Raw genomic sequence first — 24,893 nt, forward strand, 5'->3', positions numbered from 1 at the left:
TCTGAGGCCATGGTCCTCAGCCGGAAAAGGGTGGAGTGCCCTCTCCGGCTCAGGAATGAGTTCTTGCCCCAAGTGGAGGAGTTCAAGTATCTCGGGGTCTTGTTCACGACTGATGGGAGAAGGGAGCGGGAGATCGACAGACGGATCGGGGATGCTTCTGCAGTGATGCGGACGCTGCACCGGTCTGTCGTGGTGAAGAGAGAGCTTAGTGTAAAAGCGTAGCTCTCGATTTACCGGTCGATCTATGTTCCTACCCTCACCTATGGTCACGAGCTTTGGGTAGTGACTGAAAGAATAAGATCGCGAATACAAGCGGCAGAAATGAGTTTCCTTCGAAGGGTGGCTGGCCTCTCCCTTAGAGATAAGGTGAGGAGTGCGGCCATCCGGGAGGGGCTCAGAGTAGAGCCGCTGCTCCTCCACATCAAAAGGAGCCAGTTGAGGTGGCTCGGGCATCTGATTAGGATGCCTCCTGACCGCCTCTTAGGTGAGATGTTCCGGGCATGTCCCACCGGGAGGAAGCTCTATGGTAGACCCAGGACACGCTGGAGAGATTATATCTCTCGGCTGGCCTGGGAACGCCTTGGGGTCCCTCCAGATGAGCTGGAGGAGGTGGCTGGGGAGAGGGAAGTCTGGGCTTCTCTGCTTAGGCTCCTGCCCCCGCGACCTGGCCCCGGATAAGTGGAAGAGAATGGATGGATGGACAGTCCTCTAACTTATGCCTGAGTTTATTTATTCTAATTTTCTGCATGCATATTAGGCACTTTCAATTCAATTCAATTCAATTTTATTTATATCGCGCCAAATCACAACAAACTGTCGCCTCAAGGCGCTTTGTATTGTGGGTAAAGAGCCTACAATAATACAGAGAAAACCCAACAGTCAAAACGACCCCCTATGAGCAGCACTTGGCGACAGTGGAAAGGAAAAACTCCCTTTTAACAGGAAGAAACCTCCAGCAGAACCAGGCTCAGGGAGGGGCAGTCATCTGCCGCGACCGGTTGGGCTGAGGGGAGAGAAAGACATGCTGTGGAAGAGAGCCAGAGATTAATATCAATTAATGATTAAATGCAGAGTGGAGTATAAACAAAGTAAATAAGGTGAATGAGAAACAGTGCATTAAGTGAACCCCCCAGCAGACTAGGCCTATAGCAGCATAACTAAGGGATGGTTCAGGGTCACCTGATCCAGCCCTAACTATAAGCTTTATCATAAAGGAAAGTTTTAAGCCTAATCTTAAAAATAGAGAGGGTGTCTGTCTCCCGAATCCAAGCTGGAAGCTGGTTCCACAGAAGAGGCGCCTGAAGCTGAAGGCTCTGCCTCCCATTCTACTCTTAAGTATCCTAGGAACCACAAGTAAGCCAGCAGTCTGAGAGCGAAGTGCTCTGTTGGGGTAATATGGGACTATGAGGTCTTTGAGATAAGATGGTGCCTGATTATTCAAGACCTTGTATGTGAGGAGAAGAATTTTAAATTCTATTCTAGATTTAACAGGGAGCCTATGAAGAGAAGCCAATATGGGAGAAATATGCTCTCTCTTTCTAGTCCCTGTCAGTACTCTAGCTGCAGCATTTTGGATCAGCTGAAGGCTTTTCAGGGAGCTTTTAGGACAGCCTGATAATAATGAATTACAATAGTCCACCATAGAAGTAATAAATGCATGAATGAGCTTTTCAGCATCACTCTGAGAAAGGATGTTTCTGATTTTAGAAATATTGTGCAAATGCAAAAAAGCGGTCCTACATATTTGTTTAATATGTGCATTGAAGGACATATCCTGGTCAAAAATGACTCCAAGATTTCTCACAGTGTTACTGGAGGCCAAAGTAATGCCATCCAGAGTAAGTATCTGGTTAGACACCATGTTTCTAAGATTTGTGGGTCCGAGAACAAGAATTTCAGTTTTATCTGAATTTAGAAGCAGGAAATTAGAGGTCATCCAGGCCTTAATGTCTTTAAGACATTCCTGCAGTTTAACTAATTGATGTATATCATCTGGCTTCATTGATAGGTAAAGCTGAGTATCATCTGCATAACAATGAAAATTGATGCAATGCTTTCTAATAATACTGCCTAAGGGAAGCATGTATAATGTAAATAAAATTGGTCCTAGCACAGAACCCTGTGGAACTCCATAATTAACCTTAGTGTGTGAAGAAGACTCCCCATTTACATGAACAAATTGGAGTCTATGAGATAAATATGATTCAAACCACTGCAGTGCAGTACCTTTAATACCTATAGCATGCTCTAATCTCTGTAATAAAATGTTATGGTCAACAGTATCAAAAGCTGCACTGAGGTCCAACAGGACAAGAACAGAGATGAGTCCACTGTCAGAGGCTGTAAGAAGATCATTTGTAACCTTCACTAATGCTGTTTCTGTACTGTGATGAATTCTGAAACCTGACTGAAACTCTTCAAATAAACCGTTCCTCTGCAGATGATCAGTTAGCTGTTTTACAACTACTCTTTCAAGAGTCTTTGAGAGAAAAGGAAGGTTGGAGATTGGCCTATAATTAGCTAAGACAGCTGGGTCAAGCGATGGCTTTTTAAGTAGAGGTTTAATTACAGCCACCTTGAAGGTCTGTGGTACACAGCCAACTAATAAAGACTGATTGATAATTTTTAAGATTGAAGCATCAATAATTGGAAAGACTTCTTTGAACAGTCTAGTAGGAATGGGATCTAACAAACATGTTGCTGGTTTGGAGGAAGTAACTACTGAAGTTAACTCTGAAAGATCAACTGGAGCCAAAGAGTCTAAACAAATACCAGCAGTGCTGAAAGCAGCCGAACATGAAGAATAATCTTTGAGATTGTTATGAATAATTTTTTCTCTAATGTCTAAAACTTTATTTGTAAAGAAATCCATGAAGTCACTACTAGTTAAAGTGAAAGGAATACTCGGCTCTACAGAGCTCTGACTCTTTGTCAGCCTGGCTACAGTGCTGAAAACAACCTGGGGTTGTTCTTATTTTCTTCAATTAATGATGAATAGTAAGATGTCCTAGCTTTACGGAGGGCTTTTTTATAGAGCAACAAACTCTTTTTCCAGGCTAAATGAGCATCTTCTAATTTAGTGAGACGCCATTCCCTCTCCAGCTTTTGGGTTATATGCTTTAAGCTGTGCGTTTGTGAATTATACCACGGAGTCAGGCACTTCTGATTTGAAGCTTTCCTTTTCAGAGGAGCCACAGTATCCAAAGTTATACGCAGTGAGGATGTAAAACTATTGACGAGATAATCGACCTCACTGGGAGCAGAGTTTAGGTAGCTGCTCTGCACTGTGTTGGCACTAAAGAGCATAATAATGAAGGAATTAGATCCTTAAACTTAGTTACAGCACTTTCAGAAAGACTTCTACTGTAATAAAACTTATTCCCCACTGCTGTGTAATCCATTAAAGTAAATGTAAATGTTACTAAGAAATGATCAGACAGGAGGGGGCTTTCAGGGAATACTGTTAAGTCTTCAGTTTCTATGCCATATGTTAGGACAAGATCCAGAGTATGATTAAAGTGGTGGGTGGGCTCCTTTACATTTTGAGAGAAGCCAATTGAATCTAACAATAGATTAAATGCAGTGTTGAGGCTGTCATTCTCAGCATCTACATGGATGTTAAAATCACCCACTATAATTATTTTATCTGAACTGAGCACTAAATCAGATTAAAAGTCTGAGAAATCAGACAGAAACTCTGAGTAAGGACCAGGTGGACGATAGATAATAACAAATAAAACAGGTTTTTGATTTTCCCAATTAGGATGGACAAGACTAAGAGTCAGGCTTTCAAAAGAATGAAAACTTTGTCTGGGTCTTTGATTAATTAATAAGCTGGAATTGAAGATTGCAGCTAATCCTCCTCCTCGACCTGTGCTTCGAGCATTCTGACAGTTACTGTGACTCGGGGGTGTTGATTCATTTAAACTAGCATATTTATCCTGCTGTAACCAGGTTTCTGTAAGGCAGAATAAATCAATACGTTGATCAATTATTAAATCATTTACTAATAGGGACTTGGAAGAGAGAGACCTAATGTTTAATAATCCACATTTAATTGTTTTATTTTTTGGTGCAGTTGATGAAGCTGTATTATTTATTGTTTTTGAATTTTTATGCTTAAATAGCTTTTTGCTGATTTTAACTTTGGTTTTTGGTGGTCTGGGAGCAGCACCGACTCTATGGGGATGGGGTTTTGGGGGGATGACAGGAGGAGAGAAGCGGCAGAGAGGCGTGTAAGACTGCAACTCTGCTTCCTGGTCTCAACCCTGGGTAGTCAGTTTTTAGGAGGGTTAATAAATTTGGCCAGATTTCTAGAAATAAGAGCTGCTCCATCCAAAGTGGGATGGATGCCGTCTCTCCTAACAAGACCAGGTTTTCCCCAGAAACTTTGCCAATTATCTATGAAGCCCACGTCGTTTTTTGGACACCACTCAGACAGCCAGCGATTCAGGGAGAACATGCGGCTAAACATGTGGCTCCTGGTCTGATTGGGGAGGGGCCCAGAGAAAACTACAGAGTCCGACATCGTTTTTGCAAAGTTACACACCGAGTCAATATTAATTTTAGTGACCTCCGATTGGCGTAACCGGGTGTCATTACTGCCGACGTGAATAACGATCTTACCAAATCTACGATTAGCCTTAGCCAGCAGTTTCAAATTTCCATGAATATCGCCTGCTCTGGCCCCTGGAAGACATTTGACTATGGTCGCCGGTGTCTCTAGCTTCACGTTTCTCAAAACAGAGTCACCAATAACCAGAGTTTGTTCCTCGGCGGGTGTGTCGCCGAGTGGAGAAAAACGGTTAGAGACGTGAACAGGTTGGTGGTGTACCCGGGGCTTCTGCTTAGGACTACGCTTCCTCCTCACCGTCACCCAGCTGGCCTGTTTTCCCTGCTGCTCGGGATCTGCTGGGGGGGAGCTAACGGCGGCTAAGCTACCATGGTCCGCACCCGCTACAGGGGCCTGGCTAGATGCAGGATTTTCCAGGGTGCGGAGCCGAGTCTCCAGTTCAGAAAGCCTGGCCTCCAGAGCTACAAACAGACTACATTTATTACAAGTACCGTTACTGCTAAAGGAGGCCGAGGAGTAACTAAACATGTGACACCCAGAGCAGGAAAGTGCAGGAGAGACAGGAGAAGAAGCCATGCTGGTAGTGAGTCGGCTAAGGGCTAAGCTACTAGCTGAGCTAAGCTAGCGAATTTCTAAAAACAAATAAAGTGAGTAATGTGAATACAGGTGATTCAGCAAAGAGTATGCTATTTAAAGTAGGTGAAGATTACACTAAAATATGTTATTATCCAGATAAATCGAGTTATACAGATATAACAGCTAACAGACAGCAAAACACTGTGCTCCGAAACAGGAACAGGAAGTGATACAATACCGCAGTGAGAGCCAACACCATGGAGCATATAAAAAGAAAATCAGCTGGAAAGTAGCAAAGGTCATGGTGAAGATCTCAATGAATTTCTAATGCAAGCGAATCATGAATGAAGGTGTTGATTACCAGAAAAATTTACACAAATAATGGAACACATCTGAATGAGGAAAAAAAAAAATTTAAGCTTTAAAAATCCAAAAAGAAAGAACAATATAACCTCCTCAAGTGCACCAAAGAGTAAATGTGGATTATTAAACATTAGGTCTCTCTCTTCCAAGTCCCTGTTAGTAAATGATTTAATAATTGATCAACATATTGATGTATTCTGCTTTACAGAAACCTGGTTACAGCAGGATGAATATGTTAGTTTGAATGAATCAACACCCCCGAGCCACTGTAGCATTAGGATGTGTTGTTAGCATGTTGGCATATGACCGGGACAGAAAGGAATTGATGGGAAACTTGTTAACAGCTGAAGATTACTTTCACAATGGAGACTCTTCTTGAAAAGAGGCTGTCGCAAATTTATGGTGAGTTGATGAATTTTGTGAGAAGAACAGGCTTAACAGACAGGTTTTTTCTACCCGTATCCCGATCCACACTCCAGTCCAGTAGGTGGCAATAATGCTCCTCTAAGCTGGTTTGGCAACCACCATTAAAACCATAAGAAGAAGAAGAGCGTGGCTAAAACTTGGAGTACATTTTGAAATATTACTGCTTCTGTGACACAAAATAAACTTTTACAGTGTTTTCAGGTGAGAATGTCGATGTGTAAATCTCAAATATCTGCTCAGGTCATCAAGATGTTGCTTAATTGCAAAAGTTCTCCGACATTTTCAGAGATGCTTGTTCCACTGCTCTAACAGCCAAGCTGTCCCCTCGCCGGATGGATAAGGCTCGCTATACCCAGGGAGAACGCCTGACTCCCGGCACATGGGTTTTAAAACTCCCGCTGGTTTTTAACGCTGAGTGGACGTTAAACACAGATATAATTCACTCAGATGATTGCTAATGACTGATAGTTGGGTTATTTCAGTGTTTCATTTGTTCCTGAGCAAATCAGTGAAACTGATATTAAATATATTTTACTCAGTAAGGAACGTGAGAGCCTTTTCACCAGGAACGGGGGACATGTTGATGCTGTTCATGGAGAACGTGAAGACTGATGCCAAGCTTGCTCCGGAAATGATCAGAATATATTTTTTGACACCTATTCGGCCAATCATGTTAAGAAATGGGTTTCACAGAGCCAATAATAACCAGAGGGCGTCACATAGCTTTGGCAGGTTTGATGCGACTAGTTACATGATTGGTCGAATGAGCTGTCAATCAAAATGGGAGTGGAAAGGGATTGGTGAAAGTAGACCCACCACAGGTATAGCCAGTACCATCAGGTTTTTCAGGGCAGGTGAAGAGCCAACGATTAGACCCAGGAGTGGCCCAAGAGGCCTGCTTTCCATGGCACAAACTGGGTGGTGTCAGTTGATCTGGATCAACAACTACAAAACCCATCTCACATCACCCAGCCTGCCTTGAGACCAGACATCACCCTGGTGCAGGGTTATAATAGTTTTGGATTTTACATTATAGTTTAGTTTTAGTTAGATTTTACTTTTTTTTCTTTAATTCAGTTAGTTTTCATTAGTTTTCAGAGTGGATTTTCTCGTTTTTATTAGTTTTTATTTTTGGTTTCATGCTTAGTTTTAGTTAGTTTCAGTATTAGTTTTAGTATTTTCATACCTAATCAGGTGCAAGATTCAAGGCGCAAAAGTGACTATTGTGTAATGAAAACTTGACAAAAGATACAGTTTAAAGAAATATATTCAACAACCAACTGTTCACAAGACATGCTAAATGTGTGTAATATTAAGGACACACATGAACATCAACAGGGAGAAACAAAGAAAAACATGAACTCCCAAACTCAATAAATTCTACAATAAACTCCACAATAAAGTTCAGCATCAGTGCAGTAGATTAACAACACCTACATGTGGTGTTTGACAAAAACAAACTCTTTGAAGGAGTCAAAGCTCAAATCCAGCTGCATCCTGATGTTCTCACCACCTGAAGCTGCTTCTGTTTTGGAGCTAGCTTGGTTAGATGCTGCTAATTAAACCTGCAGGGTCTTTGCGGCCTCTGTACACAACCTACGGAAGTTGCCGACCTCATGTCCACATTTATGCTTGTGTAGCTGGATTGTGTGTGTTAATTACCTTGTGGTCGTGTGCAGGTGTTTGTACTCAAAGAACCTCCATACAGGACTCTGCCGCTTTCTCGGCAGACCGCAGCCATTACTTTGCGGACCAGCGCGGTGAGCGCACACACATGCGCACTCACACAGTTGTCCTGTGGCGCTCCCAGCTTAAACTCGGAGAGCGGAAACAATGATTTCATATCAATCCACAAGGCTTAAAAAAAAAAAAAAAAACAAGTAAATGAAAGTCAGTTTATCGATAATTTCAGTTAGTTTTAGTTAGTTTTGTAAACTCACAATTCAGTTTTAATTAGTTATCGTTTTTTCCTTTTAATTATAGTTTTTATTTATTTCAGTTAACGACAATGTTTTTTCAATTTCAGTTTTCATTATTTCGTTCGTTTTCGTTAACTATAATAACCCTGCCCTGGTGTCAAGCTCCACAAGACGGCTTATCCTTTTGGAACTGACAATGTCCTGGGAGGACAGGATGGAGGAGGTACAGAGAGGAAGAGGGCAAAATAACAGGAGCTGGGGGAGGACTGCTGCAGGAATGTGTGGAGAACCATGTGCATGCCAGTGGAGGTGGGCTGTCGGGGGTCTGCAGGCCACTCACTCAACAAGGCCTATGGAACCCTGGGCATCACAGGGCGAAGCAGGAGGTCAGCTATTAAAACCAATGTAGAGGCAGTGGAAAAGGCTTCGTGATGGCTGTGGCTAAAGAGGGGGAGAAATGGGGGACGTAGTTAGCCACTTGGACACAGGCTGAGGCTTGATCAACCCCAGTCGGGTCACCTTGCAGAGGGTGTCTGTTGTAAGACCCGAAACACCCGAGGAAGCCAGGATACAACACTGATGATGTGTCCAAGGTAGAGCAGCAGAAGATGTATGTTAAACTTAGACTCTATTCTGAACACCACCTGGTTGTTGTAAGTGTTGCCAGTCTTCTGGAATAAAAAGACAAGTTTTTAACACATGACCTGTGTTTTGTTCAGTAAGCAGCAGAGCTGTGTATACATGTATAATGTTTTTATTCAGAGATGAAGTTTTTAAAGCCAAGCATTCATTAAATTTAAGCTGTAAGGCGATAAAAACAGTGGAGCTGAGCTGTGATGTCATCAAGTTTTAATTGAAAAATAATCCCCCACATTTGGGAAGTTCATATTTGTACTTGAGTATTGAGAAACGGCCCTGATGTAACCTGTGACAGTGTTTTCTTCTTTCCTCTCATTGATGTAGTTCAGTTCCTAATACCTGTCATGATGAGTGAGGCTTTGGCACCCCCTGGTGGTCAGTGACATACTTCCTAAACCTCGTTTCAATAGATGCACTGATTAAGATGAAAGATGTAGCAATAATCGTTTTGAATACACATTATTCCAACCTAATAATGATATAAACTTTCTTTCTCCTCTTCTTTACTGTGTCCCTCCTCTCCAATCAGAGACCACACTACAGGTTGGTCACAGAGCTCAGATGTTCTGGAGGAGACGTGGAGAGGAGATCTAAGAAGATGAGGACCACAGAGGAATCCTGTCCAACCGTGACAGGAGCTTCCAGATGAAGGCTGATCTGAACCTTTATGTTCAGCTCTCTGGTGTAGGGAGCGACCTCACAGCACCAACATGAGAAGGGATTTCATATCAAGTTTAAATCGCAGCTACAAAATAATGAATCAGTAAACTCTGATGTTTCAACATGTTCTAAAAATGATCCAATCAGCTCTGCTACACTTATGAAACAATAACTGCTTTGCTAATCTGAACTGTGTTATTCACAAGTTGTGTGTTTTTCACACACACCTCACCTCATCAGCAGTTTGGTACACTGGTGTCATTAATTATTGTTGCAGTTCATTTTTAAGACCACGGTGTGTGTTTCTGATGTAACTGCACCACAAATGGTCTGCAGAAAGCAGAACAGCAGGCTCTGAAAGTGACTGTTCTCACACACTGAACACACATTCTGCTCATCATCATCATCATCATCATCATCACCACCACCACCACCACCACCATCATCATCATCATCACCATCATCATCATCACCACCACCATCATCACCATCATCATCACATCATCACCACCATCATCATCATCACATCATCACCACCATCATCATCATCTCATCATCATCACCATCATCATCATCATCACCATCATCATCATCATCACCACCCCCATCACCACCATCACCACCATCATCATCATCATCATCACCATCACCACCATCACCACCATCATCATCATCATCATCACCATCATCATCTCATCATCACCACCATCATCATCACATCATCACCACCATCATCATCATCACATCATCATCACCATCATCATCATCACCATCATCACCATCATCATCACCATCATCATCATCACCATCATCACCATCATCATCACCATCATCACCATCACATAAATCAGCACTTGGTCTGTCAAACAATTAGAGAAAGTTTGTCTTCTGATCTCCTTGTTTGCAGCAGTTACTCATATTTCAGAGTTATATTCAATATTAGACACTGAAAGGCTGAGAATCTACAACACTGTCAAACTGCATTGGTCTCTAAGAAGGTGCAGATATCTCCTACTTTACAGAGATTCTGTTGCTGCATGCTTCAATGTTTCACTGTCATCTGCTGAATGACACATGACTGTCAGTGTTGGTTCGTGGTTCGACTCTCCTGCTACCCCTCTGGCAGGTGGAATTCCAATGGGAGCAAATGTACTAAAACCAAACTTTAACAAAAAGAAAAATCACTGGAATTGAGCAGGTTCTGTTGCCAGGATTTATTGATGCACAGAGTTAAACAGAGTACAAGAAAGAAAAAAGCCCTCCTGGGAGTGAGCGCCTTAGAGCCGTAGCAAAGGAGACAGAGAGGAAGCAAGAAGCACTCTCTCCCAACTTAACTGCTGCATTTTTATCCCCAAAGCTCACTCCACCCTCCTCTTTAGCCATAGGCTGGTTTGAGTGGCATCTCCATCAGGCAATCCACTACAAGCTCCACTAGTTCAGCTCCTTTGTGCAGGCTCCAAGGCACAGTTCTGTGGGGCTGTCAAAATGAGCGACTTTCCCAGGTGAAGATACCTCCCACAGAAATACTCCCACAGACAGCTGTCCTTGGCTCCTCATTATTAAAAACTCATTAGGGCAGTCTTATCTGGGTATACAAAATTCACTCCCACACATTATTTATATTAACTGAATGCAGGTGGGACTTAAAACCCCAATTTCTGGACACACGATTCAAAGCAACTTGAACTTAATTAAAATGGTGATACAGTGTCATATAAACAAAAAGTTGTGCATTAGAAAAAAGTGAACCTCTAAATATGACCGAGTGTGGTTTTACTAAAGGAAACAATATGAGACCCTGAGCCTAACAGGCCTCAATTTCATCCCCTCACCTAAAGCATGCAGTGTTCCAGTGTGTGAATGACATAATAGGTACAAATCAAAACTAAAAAGTGACCATTAATCCAGTGTGTGTGATTAACATAAGAGGTGATTAATAATACAAAAATCCCCAACACCAGTCTCTCAGTGACACAACACACTTCATTACCACACTATCACCACACAGTTAGATGCATAACCAACATTAACTTTAATGCTGTTGCTTTGTAGAGGACTTGTGATGCACAATGATGACTCAATGAAACAGAGTCAGGAGACAAAGTGATGCAGAGCGTGGAGAGCAGAGCTGCTGCAGGACAGTCAGCTTTGTGTGTTTAGTCTCTCAGACTGCTCAGAGTCATTATCAGCACCTGTAAAACAAAAGCAGACAGTCTGGATCTCTTTGAGCCTTTTCAAAGGGAGAATCTGCAGTGATTGTTGGCTCCTGCTTTCAAACACGCCCCCCAGTTTAACCAGTGTCAGAGAGATCAGCTGTGGTCAATGGAGGGAGAACATAAAGAACAAAGAGAAGCTACACTGGCAAAAAGTCCTGAAGGTTTTATTTCTACATGAATCTATAACTGGTTTTAATCCTGCACATTAAACATAAAACAGTTTTTACTTACAGGATGGAGAACATTCAGCTGAAACAGACAAAGAAAAAAATTTAGTTGTCAGATTATTTTAAATTGGACATAAATCCCCACCACCACCACCACCACCACCACCAGCAGCAGCATCCAAACACATTTGGCAGTATGGATTAAGATGATCCAAAATCTAAACTCAATATTTCCTCCATTCAGATTTCTCACCTTTCTTCTTCTTGTGAGCCACAAATGCTGCAGCTGCAATGAGGATGAGAGCTAGAACAACCACTGCAGCACTGATGGAGATCACCATGTCAGTGGGCTTCTCTGCTGAACAACACATGGCAGCACTTTATGATCCTGAACTAAAATGTGAGCAGCTACTAAAGAACGAGTGAGGAGCCAATCAGAAAGGAGCTGATGATTGATGAGTCTGACCTCTCTGAGTGAAACAATGAAGAGCACCAAACCATTACTACTCAGTGATTCCACATTACTCCAACATTAGTTACTCCTCCTGTGCACTCTGAAGTACAGATACATCAGACTGTGTGGGACCTCACTGCATTTATTGAATTCCAGTTTTAACCCAGACTTATATTTACATTTATATTATTAATAATCACAGTAACAGTAAGCCCAGGATTAAGGATCTAATCTGAAAGCTAGAAAATCTCAAACAATAGTTTCCAAACCCTGCAGGATCCAGTCTTACCCATGTTGGTCCTGATCACAGCTTTGTCCAGTTTGGTGATGATGTCACTGCTGACATCAGAGAGGTGAAACACACAGTCGTACCTCTCCCAGTCTGCAGGTGTGACTGATGAGAGTTTCAGATCAACGCTCATCTGGAAGGTCCCATCATTGTTGGGGAGGATCTCTCTATGATCCACACCTTCATGGATCTCTTCTCCATCTTTCCTCCAGAACATCATGGCTCTGTGAGGGTAGAAACCTGTAGCGTGGCAGCTGATTGGAGAGGAGGGAGACTTCTGGAGGAGAGACACTGAGGGAAGAACTGGAGAGAGACGGCAGCTGTTTCATTCTGTTTAAAAAAAAAGGAATTTTTCATTTCACTGCATAAGATTATGCAACTTTACCTGATGACTCCAAAAAGCTCCTCCCATACTGCACATACTGCTTTAAATACTCTGGGTATTTATGACCTAAAATGTATTTAATTGATTCTAATGTGTTTTTTTCAGCATCCCATCTCAGTTTGGTGATGACAGCCTGAGGTTTTGGAGCGATCCATGTCAGTGTCTGCAGGTCCAATGCTAGAAAATCTTCTCTATCATAACCATACTGACTGAACCCATTAAGCTCTCCAGTCTCATCATCCCATTCACAGCCATCCATCCTTTGCAAAATATGAACACCTGAAAAACAGAGACAATGACTGCAGGAAACTACAGAAATGTCAGCAGAGCTCATAGCTGATATCACACCTACTATTTTCTAACCTGATCTAAATCTCTGAGTGGATTTTAAAACAAACTGGGATCACATTCCATAATATAATAATAATATAATATTTCAGTAGTAAGAAGTGAAACAAATTCAAACCTTCAGTTTGGTTCAAACGTTGCCTCAAACTCTCAATGGTCGCCTTGAAGAAGTGATGACGATCAAGACAATTTGAAACATACCACTCTATGTGCTGAGGATGATCCTTAAAGAAGTTAATCCAGTCTTTTTTAACTTCCACTCCTCTGAGATGATTGCAGTCACCAATCGGAACTCCATCAACATGTCCAACACACACAAACTCAGGGATGCTCTGGGCTCCAGGGGTTGTAGTGCAGAAAAACGTCAAGGAGTGTTTCACTGTAAAATTGATGGGACACTGAATTAGGTGACAATGATTTTACATAATTTTTATCATTTAAGAAGATTAAATATGAACTCATTTCAGGTTCACCACTATCTTGGAAAAAATAGGACTATAAACTCTTAGGAAAAATAAAACACACTGGAAACCACCCAGTGATGAAATACTGTTACTGCAGTGCAAAATTACATTTCCAGAAATAAAAAAGTGACTTTAAATACTTCTAAGATCATTTTAGGTCTGAATCACGCATGAGCAGCACATCCAGACAATCTGATCTACACAAACACATCAAATTTATCATCATCATCAAATCCAGATGATAACAGCACACTCTAAACTCCACACATACAGACACATTACAATCACTAATTAACCTAACATGACTCCTGCAGGAACTCTGACCATTTCAGGCCTGTATACACTTCCTGCTTCCACCATGGACAATCTTAATGATAGAAAATAATAAAAAAGACTTTGTTATCCTTTATTCAATTCAACTTTATTGAGATAGTTGTTCTGAACTTTCACTGTCACCTGGAGGTACTTTACATTGTAGGCTACAAAAACCTAAGCCAAAAAATTCAGACGACCCCCCCCCAATAAGCATAAGCAAGCACTGTGTGATGGTGAAAGGAAAAAGACACACTATGGGAGAGTTTAATAATTATCAAAGGTTAAACTCAAAGTGGTTTATGAGTGAAAAGAGTTGATTGAAGATCAAACACTCAGTGCATCGTGGGAACCCGATCTGTGTAATTTTTGGTCATTCATTTTTCTGTTTTGAAAACAGATATTAAAAATGAAAAATGGATCTCTTTTTAATTTTCATTTTATACTCCAAATCCATACAATATAAAACGAATTATATTTCTTTTATTCCATTTGAAATCAATAAATAAATTCACACACATAAATCCGTGTTTTGTGGCATCAGAAAAAGTTACTGCAAGTTCGAGCAGTACGTTGATTTTTGGAACAGCAAACGCTCGTCTCTTAGACTTTTGACACCTCCACCTGCAGATGTGCATCAGAGGCCATTTTCCATATAAAATCTCCTGATGCTCCTCAATGAGGAACGTCCTTCTTCTCCATAGCAATGTGAAATAACTGCAGGGACTGCTGTGGAAAACAGTCCTATTCTTGCTGTGTCTACAGTTGCTTCAGAATGTGGTCCTAAAGCCGTCCTGACTAACAGCTCTGACAACAGTAAACCGACAAGAGCAAGCTTCAAATAAAAGTGAGCACTTTGTATTTACTCTCCTTGAGTTGCTTTGACTACGATGTTAAACTTCAGGTTTGAGAAAAATAAAAAGAGGGACTGTTTTTCTGTCTCTTAATCTTTACAAATGCATGTTTGGATTTCAAAAGGAAATAATGAAATATTATTCATTTTACATTTCATGGATTTGGAGTATGAAATGAAAATTAAAAAAAAGAGCACTTTTTCATTTTTTAATATCTGTTTTCAAAACAGAAAACCCAAAAAGTACATGGACCGCACCCCCCCCCCCAGCAGCCTAGGCCTATAGCAGCATAACTAAGAGAGGGTTCAGGGTCACCTGATCCAGCCCTAACTATAAGCTTGATCATAAAGGAAAATGTTAAGCCTAATCTTAAAAATAGAGAGGGTGTCTGTCTCCTGAATCCAAGCTGGGAGCTGGTTCCACAGAAGAGGGGCCTGAAAGCTGAAGGCTCTGCCTCCCATTCTACTCTTAAGTATCCTAGGAACCACAAGTAAGCCAGCAGTCTGAGAGTGAAGTGCTCTGTTGGGGTGATATGGGACTATTGCTACTTTTCCACTGACGAGGTGCCGGTGGTCATGCTGGTGTTGGGTTCAATGAACCGGTGAAATGCTTAAGAACAAGCCTTCACCGCGTTTCTGTGAACTGCTCCTTTACGTCTGAGTGTGGGCGGGTCCTCGTCTGGACACGGAAGCCGAAGCGCATAATCGTGGGAGAACACGCTCCCCTTTCTTGTGCTGCAAATACGTTTTACGGTCCAAACCAAGGGTGGGCAACTCCAGGCCTCGAGGGCCGGTGTCCTACAGGTTTTAGATGTGTTCCTGATCCAACACACCTGAATCACATATAGAAGTCATTAGCAGGACTCTGGAGAACTTGACTGCATACTGAGGAGGTAATTCAGCCATTTGATTCAGGTGTGTTGGAGAGTAAAATGGACAGAGGTGATATTTATTGTCTCATGGTTTCTTTTCAGCTATTGTAATGATTAACATCGCACTGTGGCCAGCTTACCATGTTAAGTAAGGTATGGCATTTCTGTGTAATGCGTTGTGAAGAACTAAATTGTATTAAATATGTACACTGGCATGTAATGAATGTGTCTGTTTTGCAGGACCCAGCAGCGTTGTCGCTGTCCCGTTTTGTTTGTTTGTTTGCAGTGATTTCCTGTCAGCTACAGTGAACCACACAGGATGTTCAACACAGCCTCAGCTGGTTGGACAAATCCTAAAAGCTCTGCCTGTCAGAAATAACAGGTGTCACGATGGTGGGTAAAATGCACTGCTGGTGTTCAGTTGCAGTTCCAGCAAAGTCAACGAGACTCAGCAGAAGATTAGAATCAAGTATAAAAACATTTATAATTTTCTGCATCACCAAATGAAAACACGCACATTCCCGGGACACTGTGACGCAGTTTGCACTGCAGTAACGTTACAGCTGGGCTTCATTTCTGATGTTTATGATGACGTGAAGAACGGTGCGGATTAACAAGTTGCACATGTAAAACATTTTCCTCCAGCAGAAAATCTATGCTGTGTTTAAAACATGCTGGAAATAAAAGGATCGGTGAAAACGCGGCGCTCCCAGCTGATTTTAAACCGAAACTAGGATCACCTGACCAGGTATGTGTGAGCATAAGTTACATTAGTCCGGAAAAAGAGCCTCTTTCAGGACACTGAAATATATCCCTCAGGAATCTGAAGTTGCTTCTTTATGAAGTAAAAAGAAAAAAGAAAATGGCCACAGTTCAAAGTGAAAGTGGAAAAAAAACAACTGTTGCAGTTTACGTTGCTATAAGGGAAACATTTTTCAAGAAATAAATGTGACCTTACCTGGTGATGCAACATGACAACAAAGGAAAAATATCAATAGGTTCTTCATCCTTTGGTTCTTTTACTTTTACGGAAGAAAAACAACCGAGAGAGATGTGTAGCGATGATACGTGTTGTATTAAAGCCCTGACGCCTGTGTTGAGCACAGCGGGGGATATCAGAATATCACATGACAAAAGCCAAACAAGGCCAAGTTTTTGAAATCATGTGACTGCCTCATTGAGCGATTCGATTTGCTGAAAAAGACTTGTGAAATAGAGGAAGTGTTCTGGGTGATCTGAGGTGAGTCTGATCCACTGTTATAGCAGCATAATCAGAAGCACCTGGATCCTCACCTGTACACATTAGAACTTCAGTCTCAGCCCTGCTGCTTCAGTCCTCTGTGAGGTTTCCCAAATAGAAGGAATCGCCTGATCCTCAGCACTGTCATTTTTTTATTCTTCAATAAAAATCAATAGCATTCCCCACCTCCACCCAAACACTTCCTGTAACTGTAACACCACACCCTGTCTAAATACAATACTTTAAATACAATTCCAGCAGGTCTCAAGTTCTCCCACCACATTTAGACACACAGTATGCATTTTAGTGTAAAAAGCAGTTTAGTTGCAAATAGAAGTAGAAATAATAACTGTAAATATCAGCATTGGGGTGATAAAAAAAAAACCCAACAACACTTTGAAAATATCCAATTTCAGTGGGGGAAACAATCCTGCTGGATATCATTACTGATATGAACTGGGTAATGTGTTAGGAATGAAAAGATGTCACATTGTTTGATGGAAATGAAAAAGATGAACCTCCAAAGGGCTGAATTCAAAGACTAAGTGAAAAAATGATGCAGCAGGCTGGAACATTTTGCTGAAATTTCATTGCAGCAACTCAAAATGGTCCTCAGTAATCAACGTGGCCCTCTGTGCCTGACAGCATCAGGGTATGTCTGTAATAGCAAAAACTGAGCAGGAGTCTCCTGGAGGATCTCCTCCCAGATCATCACTGAGCTCCTGGACAGTCTGAGGTGCAACCTGGTGGCATCGGATGGACTGAAACATCCCAGAGGAGTTCTATTGGGTTTAGGTCAGATGAGTGTGGGGGCCAGCTAGTAGTAACTCCCTGCATACTCTCAGCACATGAGACATAGTTGTGCAGAAGGAGGAACCCAGAACCAGGATTTCATCCTGATACCTGATGGCAGTTGCCTAGCCTGTAGTCACCAAACCGGTCATGCTGAATGATGTTACAGGCAGCATAACGTTCTCCACGGCTTCTCCAGACCCCTTTCACATCTGTCACATATGCTCAGGCTGTCATGTCCTTCAGTACAGGACCTTCTGGACCCTGTCCAGCTCTCCTAGAGTAACTGCCTGTCTCCTGGAGTCTCCTCCATGCTCTGAGACTGTGCTGGGAGACACAGCAAACCTTCTGGCAATGGCACGTATTGATGTGCCATCCTGGAGGAGTTGGACTACCTGTGCAGCCTCTGTAGGGTCCAGGTATGACCTCATGCTACCAGCAGTGACTCTGACCCTAACCAAATGCAGAACTAGTGAAAACCAGAAGAGACGAGGAGGGAAAAATGTGAGTGTCCTCCACCTGTAAACCATTCCTGTTTGGGGGGGTCTCATTGTTGCCCCTCTAGTGCACCTGTTGGTAATGTCATGAACACAAAGCAGCTGAAACTGATCAACAGCCCCTCTGATACTTACTGACCAGATCAATATCCCAGAAGTTTGATTTGATAGTATATTCTAATTAAGATTATATTAATTTATTTATTCATTTTTTGAGGAGTGTAGTAAGAGTACAACTGTACTCATTATATATATATGTATATATAATATATATATGTATATATAATATATATATATGTATATATATATAATATATATATGTATATATATATATATATATATAATATATAATATATAATATAATATATATATAATATATAATATATAGGTCCCCCCTACAGCTGTGGACAGTTGGAATGTTGCAACTTCCTCAGCATCAAAGACCGCTGAGTCACGTGGATGTGAGACATCTTCCTTATGATCACCAGCAGCTGACTCCTGGCTTGAGGCAGATCAATCCCTTGAGTGACGATGGAAATCATGGCATTGAACTTTTTTTGACAGCATGTCGCATACTTCAACTAAGTTATTAGTTTGTGTACTTATTACCGTTAATAACATAAAGTTGTGAATTGTCACAACATTGAGAAGATCCCAAAACCCCAAGATTATTACTAAGTAAAAAGTTGATGACCAGTTTAATCTTCAGTTTTGCCGTTTAAATTACAAAAATTGATTATGTTTAAATGTTTTCTTGTATGAGGAACTGTTGTTGCACCATACAAAAACTTAGTGTATGTTACATATTGTATCATAATGTACTAATTCTTCTGTTAATAAAGGATAAAACTGAATCTTTTATTGAAATATGAATCTCTTATACATTTTATTAACTATCAAACAGAAAAAGACATTTTTATCTCTTCTATGGAATCTTTGACAACAGACACAAAATGGCAAAAAGTCCATACAAATTCAGAACACAGAAAACTTTGTTAGAAAGGCATTAGTACCCTATTAGTACCCTGGGCAACAATGAGATTAAAAAAAAAAACAAAGCAATGAAAATACCCCTGTGTAGAAGACAACTGGCTGTGAGTAATTTGTTTACTCATACACCTTGTAGTTGTATAACTACTTTTAACATAACCAATGCCAACCATATCTTTGCCAAATTTATGGACAATGGGTACTTTGACGGTGGTGCAGGAACTACCTGGTTATAGAAACAGTGAGATGAGACTGTCAGTCCCACTTTTAATGTATAGGATTACTGTTTTGAGTGGGCATTTTCATAAAAAAAATACCTTACTTTTTCAAAGCTTAAACAAGATGTTTTTAAAACTTACAGCTAACCAGTGAGTTAAACTGAAAATGAAAATCAATATGAATCACTGAGTAAAACAAGGTCAAAACAGGACACTGAAATAAAGCTACCTTACCAGAACATATTTGAAAATGTGCTCTAGGAATTATAAAATGCCAACTCCGTCAACAACCACATCTAGCCAAAGTATTTAAAATGCAAGCCAACATATTGGAAACACAAGAACATGGCTTATAAACCTGTATGGCATGGATTATAGTTTCTCTCTGCATCCAGTGCTTTTTTAGCACTGCTAAAAGGTTAAGGTATCTGAAATAGTGCAACACAGGCTGAAAATGTGCTGCAGAAGCAACAGTGAGGTTCTAACATTTTCTCTTGCTGCCTGCAGGGCTGTTAAATAATCTAATGTTACTAATCTAATGATCTAATGTCATATCCCACCCATATATAGGCAGGAAAACTGATTAACTACAGTGCAAAAACAAGTGCCTGACATTTATTGACTGCAACAAGATAAAAGAAAATGCATATGCAAAACAAACCAAAAAAAAAACCTCTTATCATGATTACAACCCTTGAGAATACACATCATGCTCGTCCAAATCCTGGTGAATTCCGTATTGCAAAATCCATGTCTGATTTGAATGAGCTGTATACTGCATGAACTGGTATACGAAGAATAATTTCACAAGTGTTGGCGACTGGAAATTTGCAGTTTGTGATAAACTCAAGGCTTGGCTTTGGAGAGAAACCCAGTGCCGGAACGCTGTCACATCCAGTGCAGAAAACAAGGATATCTTCCAGAGAGACATCGTTTTCAACTGTAAAATAGAAAAAAATACATAATCACAATGAGATGATAACTAGGATTATTGGTATTTTGGTACAGTAAAATACCAGAAAATTTATGCAAAATAATGTAAAGAAGGAGCGGTTAGGCATTATATAAAATATTACATAGATTGGAAATTAAGTAATTTGAATGCCACATATAAAGCATCAGCATTCAATCTATACAGTTAAACTATAATATCAAAGAAAGGAGTTGTGAAGAAGACAATAAATTAAACTCAGGTGGAGGCAGAAAGAGCCAATTACTGGTACTCAGTAGCCATAATAATGAAGGCAATCCTTTTAATTATATGACCCTGCAGAAAATTGAGAATTTTGATTTAATGGTAAATGGACTAGCTCTTATATAGCGCTTTTCTACTCAGTCTTAGCACTCAAAGCGCTTATACAACACGTTTGCATTTACCCATGCACACCCATTCATACAAGCACTTCCATGATTAATTAAGCTAAGTGCTTTTTATTATCTAACATTCACACACATTCATACTCTGACGGTTGCGTTGGAGAGCAACTTGAGGTTAAGTATCTTGCCCAAGGATACATTGGCATGTAGCCTGGAGTAGCCAGGAATCAAATCGCTGACCTTCTAATCAGTAGGTGACCTGCTCTACCTACTGAGCTACAGCCACTCTCCTTCCTCCCAGTGACTGATTTAATGTCAAACACTTACATTCAGCCTCCTGAAGATAGTCTTGCCAGAAAGCCAGGGTTCGGCACTCGTCTTGGAATGCATTACTTCCTCGCTCGGAGTGAATGATTTTGAAAAGATTCTCCATATCAGTCGCTTTCAGAGCTTTTCCAGCTTTCACGAAAAGGCACTTCATCTGAAGAGGATATTTCTGTAGAGCATCTAGGACACCTAGAGACCTCAAGCCATCTCTGAACCTAGCCAAAATTGAACAAAGTGTAATTGTAGTTTATGTGTACTGTACAGTTGACCCACTTATTTTTCATTAAATTTACAGATTAAAACACATGCCTACATCAACATGAATAAAATGTTAATATTCATAGATGAGCTTTAAAGATATACAAGGTCATATACATGAATATATATTTACACTTTCTGTTCTGTTAAGACCTGTACCAGTGTGAGACTGTTTTTACTTGTGGCTTTAACTCAAATGTTAATACTATTACTGTACAGACCTGCATCACTGAACGAAGATATGTTAGGATAATACTGAACAGGTTAAAAGAAAGGATAAAATGAACATCCATCCATCTTCTTCCACTTATCAAACTGAGGGTTGCTGGGGGCTGAAGCCTATCCCAGCTACCATAGGGCAAAAGGTGGGGTACAACCTGGACAGTTCACCAGAACACATTTTTTTAAAAATATATAAAGTCAGAAAAATAAAGCCTCCCCACACAGAGTTGGGGAGGCTTTATTTTTCTGACCATTATGGTATGTGTTTAAACATACCTTTCAAAAGGTGCACGGGTCCGCTGGAGGACATACCAGTGAGCCAAATCCAAAGCAGTTTCTTTGTTTGTTTTCCAGTGTTATGCAAACATTGTGACCAGCAAGACTGATCAAGCTGCCTGCCTGTGCAACTGTAACCTGCAGTTGTGATTTTGTGTCAGCTTCTAAGATCTAAAAAACACATCAGGAAATAAAAATAGTAAATATTTGATTATATTTTTTGGACGAACACGCACAACTATTAGCTTCCGTTTGTAAGTATTATATTAAGTCTTTAAAACCCCACAATGCATCAGGAGTTGAAAAACTGAAGCTGGAAAAACAAGCGCATTCATTAAATTCTGAAATTTATGAACAAACCCTATGTAATGTACATTTCTAATTGGGAAAAAAGCACACCTGAGAACTGTTAAATGTAACAACCAATGAGGGCACTAATACCACCACCATAACCTGCCACACAGAATTGTGTCTCTAGGTATTATTTATGGCTTCGTAAATGCCAAAAGACATATTTTTAATTTCATCATTCTTGTAGCCCTTAATAAGGTTTTTACCAGAGAGTTGCAGGACTTTTAATTGTAGTGAAAAATTAGTCTAAAATTAGTAATATGTGTAAATTTTCAAAATACTCAGCAACATAAGGGAAATATGCTCACCGATTGCACCTGTGACCTTGTTTCTTCATCAGTAATATGGTCAGTGTTGACTTTGATGTTGTCTGGACCCTTTTGAAGACACTCATACAAGAGTTCAGATAAGAAACATGGACTCTGTCCTCCATGGGCAATTAACATTGCCATGATCTGGCCAGCGCAGAAGTATCCATTGTCTTTCATTGCTGTTATCAAATAAAATGAAACATCTGTCAAAAGCTTGCATGACTGTTTGTTGTTACATTACCACCATATTATTGTTTTTTACTAGCAGTTAGCAAATTTTCTTTCTGGAAAAATTATTGTCCATATTGTTAGATCTGCAAGTGTTTGGACAGTGACAAAATTACTGTAATTTTGCTTCAGAATGCCACCATGGTGGATTTTAAATCAAACAATCAGATGGGACTGAAGTACATACTGTGAAGGGATTTTGTAAAAATTTTAAATTAACTGTTTAGGAATTACAGTCCATCATCTTTAGAGGCACAAAGGTAAATGGACAAGCTAACACTATTTTAAATATGTGTGTTATTTTTAATGCAAGGATGGAAATCCTTTGCAGTCAATAACCGTATGAATTCTAGGACCCATGGGCATGGTCAAATGCTGCATTTCATCCATTGACATTCTTTGCTAGGTCTTTACTGCAGCTGCCTTCAGTTGCTGCTTGTAACCTGAATAGTAACTGAAAAGGATGCTCTGTTAGACTGAGATTGGCTGCTGAAACTCTTGGGTTGCATTTGCAATATACTTTGAATCAATATTCATCTGCACTGTGAAGCTATGTCACTGTACACTTCACAATGCATCCTGCTACTTCCATCAGCACTCACATCATGAATAGACACTAGTGGCCCTACTAGTGGTTCTACTGGCAGCCATACATGCCCTTGGCATAACACTGCCTCCACCATGTATGACAGATAATGCCACACATGGTGCTATCAGCTTCACATCATGAGCTGTTTATCTCATTTTTCCCTTTATCATTCTGGTTCAACTTCATATTAGTTTCATCTGTTCACAGTTTTTTTCAGAACTGTGCAGGCTCTTTTAGATGTTTCTTGGCAAAGTCCTTGTTCTTGACTGTAGCTAGTAGTTTAAACCCTGTTTCCATTCATGAAGGCATCTCTTGATTGTCAACTGACTGTTTAACAGAGTATGTCTAAAAATGTCCATAATTTATAAATTTGCAGTATTTTTGTCAAATTTTGAATTAAAGCTGATGGTCTGCACTTCAGTCACATCTTGATTGTGTAATTTAAAATGCTTTGTGGTGGGGAAAAGATTGTGTCACTGGCAAAAAAAAATATAGGTTTAGTTTTATAAAACCCAGAAATCTTACATTTAATCACAAACAATTTATGTACAATGTATTGATCCAAAATAAATCCAGTAGGAACAATTAACTAAACCATAAATACCTTTGGAATTGCACGTAAGGACTTTAGCATTAGGTGGACCTTCAAAAATGCCAATTTTGTCCTTGACTTCATCAAGGCAAAGTCGGAAGAACTCCCGAGTAGGTCCTCCATTGTCAACAGCACCCTCAGATATTCCATAGTCATCAGTAAACTTGACATCTATCTTCTTCTCAGGTGAAAAATTGGATCTGCCCATGGCTCTGGATGCTCCATCCCACACATTTCGTCTTATGATATTGAAGCGTACAGTGCTGTCATTATTTACTCTAGAGACAATCTGCGCCATGATACTCTCTAAGCTCATCGGTAGGTCACTAAAACAATAAAAAACAAAACAGTAGAACAATAACATTTACTTTTTATCTTGCATTTCCAGATATAGCCAACAATTAAACACTGACAGCAATCCTCCATTTAAAAAAAGTAAACAATAAACCAAAATGTCAATGAAAAATATATAATTAATATGAAATTTGAAGAATCAACCTTCAAATGACTACAAAAATGACTGGATGCCATAAAAGGATATTGTGTATACATAAATGTAAAATATATTATTTTGGTTGCAGGTTGACTATTCAAGTTTATACAAAACAAGACACCAAGTGACTCCTATTCAGAATTACACTTCAAATGCTACAATTTATATAATATGCTGTACTGACCTCTCAATTGCACTTGAATCTAGAGCCCTTGAAATGGCTTCTTGGAGGTCAGGGACATCAGACAGGTATTCTTCCTCAAACAGGCCAAGATATGTACTGTAAAACCAGAATTTTGTATAAACAACATAAATTACATATACATGCAGCTGATATAGTTACATTACTACAAGACTTTGAACTTCATTGATGTTTATTAACCTGAATGCTATGCAATGTATTTCAAGTAAGCTGAAATTAAGAACAAAATAATCAACACTTGAAAGTAGTCTAATTTTTAAAAAAAAGGCCAATTTTATATACGCTACTGTACAAAATTCTTGAGACACCCTTCATTTCTTTAAATTATACTTCGAAGGAGACTTGTAATTTTTTAAAGTGGTCTTGGAACAGTCGTTCTCCAGGCTTTCATCCTTCAACAGGTCTTACAGAGTGATGAATCAAAATCTGATATTTTTGGTTCAAATTGTCAATATGTATGGAGGAGGTAGAGAA

At 40.1% G+C, this 24,893-nt stretch overlaps 2 protein-coding genes across 3 annotated transcripts; both read right to left on the reverse strand.

Moving 5' to 3' along the window:
* Positions 1-10,368: 10,368 nt before the first annotated feature.
* LOC115787849 (major histocompatibility complex class I-related gene protein-like) lies at positions 10,369-16,637 on the reverse strand. Of its 2 annotated transcripts, none has more exons than XM_030740602.1 (7): positions 16,475-16,637; positions 13,134-13,394; positions 12,668-12,946; positions 12,283-12,585; positions 11,793-11,894; positions 11,604-11,621; positions 10,369-11,348 (listed from the first exon to the last, which is right to left on the reverse strand). In XM_030740602.1, exons 1-7 carry the CDS (start codon positions 16,521-16,523, stop codon positions 11,299-11,301), a joined length of 1,062 nt encoding a protein of 353 aa, XP_030596462.1. In that variant the 5' UTR covers positions 16,524-16,637; the 3' UTR covers positions 10,369-11,298. The 2 variants fall into 2 exon arrangements, with proteins under 2 accessions (XP_030596462.1, XP_030596461.1); XM_030740601.1 differs by having other exon boundaries at positions 11,793-11,897.
* Positions 16,638-21,945: 5,308 nt separating this feature from the next.
* On the reverse strand, positions 21,946-24,419 carry LOC115788172 (G2/M phase-specific E3 ubiquitin-protein ligase-like). Its single transcript, XM_030741116.1, has 4 exons — positions 24,402-24,419; positions 23,737-24,050; positions 22,313-22,494; positions 21,946-21,966 (listed from the first exon to the last, which is right to left on the reverse strand). Exons 2-4 carry the CDS (start codon positions 24,038-24,040, stop codon positions 21,946-21,948), a joined length of 507 nt encoding a protein of 168 aa, XP_030596976.1. The 5' UTR covers positions 24,041-24,050; positions 24,402-24,419.
* Positions 24,420-24,893: the final 474 nt, after the last annotated feature.

Source organism: Archocentrus centrarchus, chromosome 11 (assembly GCF_007364275.1).
Source record: "Archocentrus centrarchus isolate MPI-CPG fArcCen1 chromosome 11, fArcCen1, whole genome shotgun sequence".
Lineage (NCBI taxonomy): Eukaryota > Metazoa > Chordata > Actinopteri > Cichliformes > Cichlidae > Archocentrus > Archocentrus centrarchus.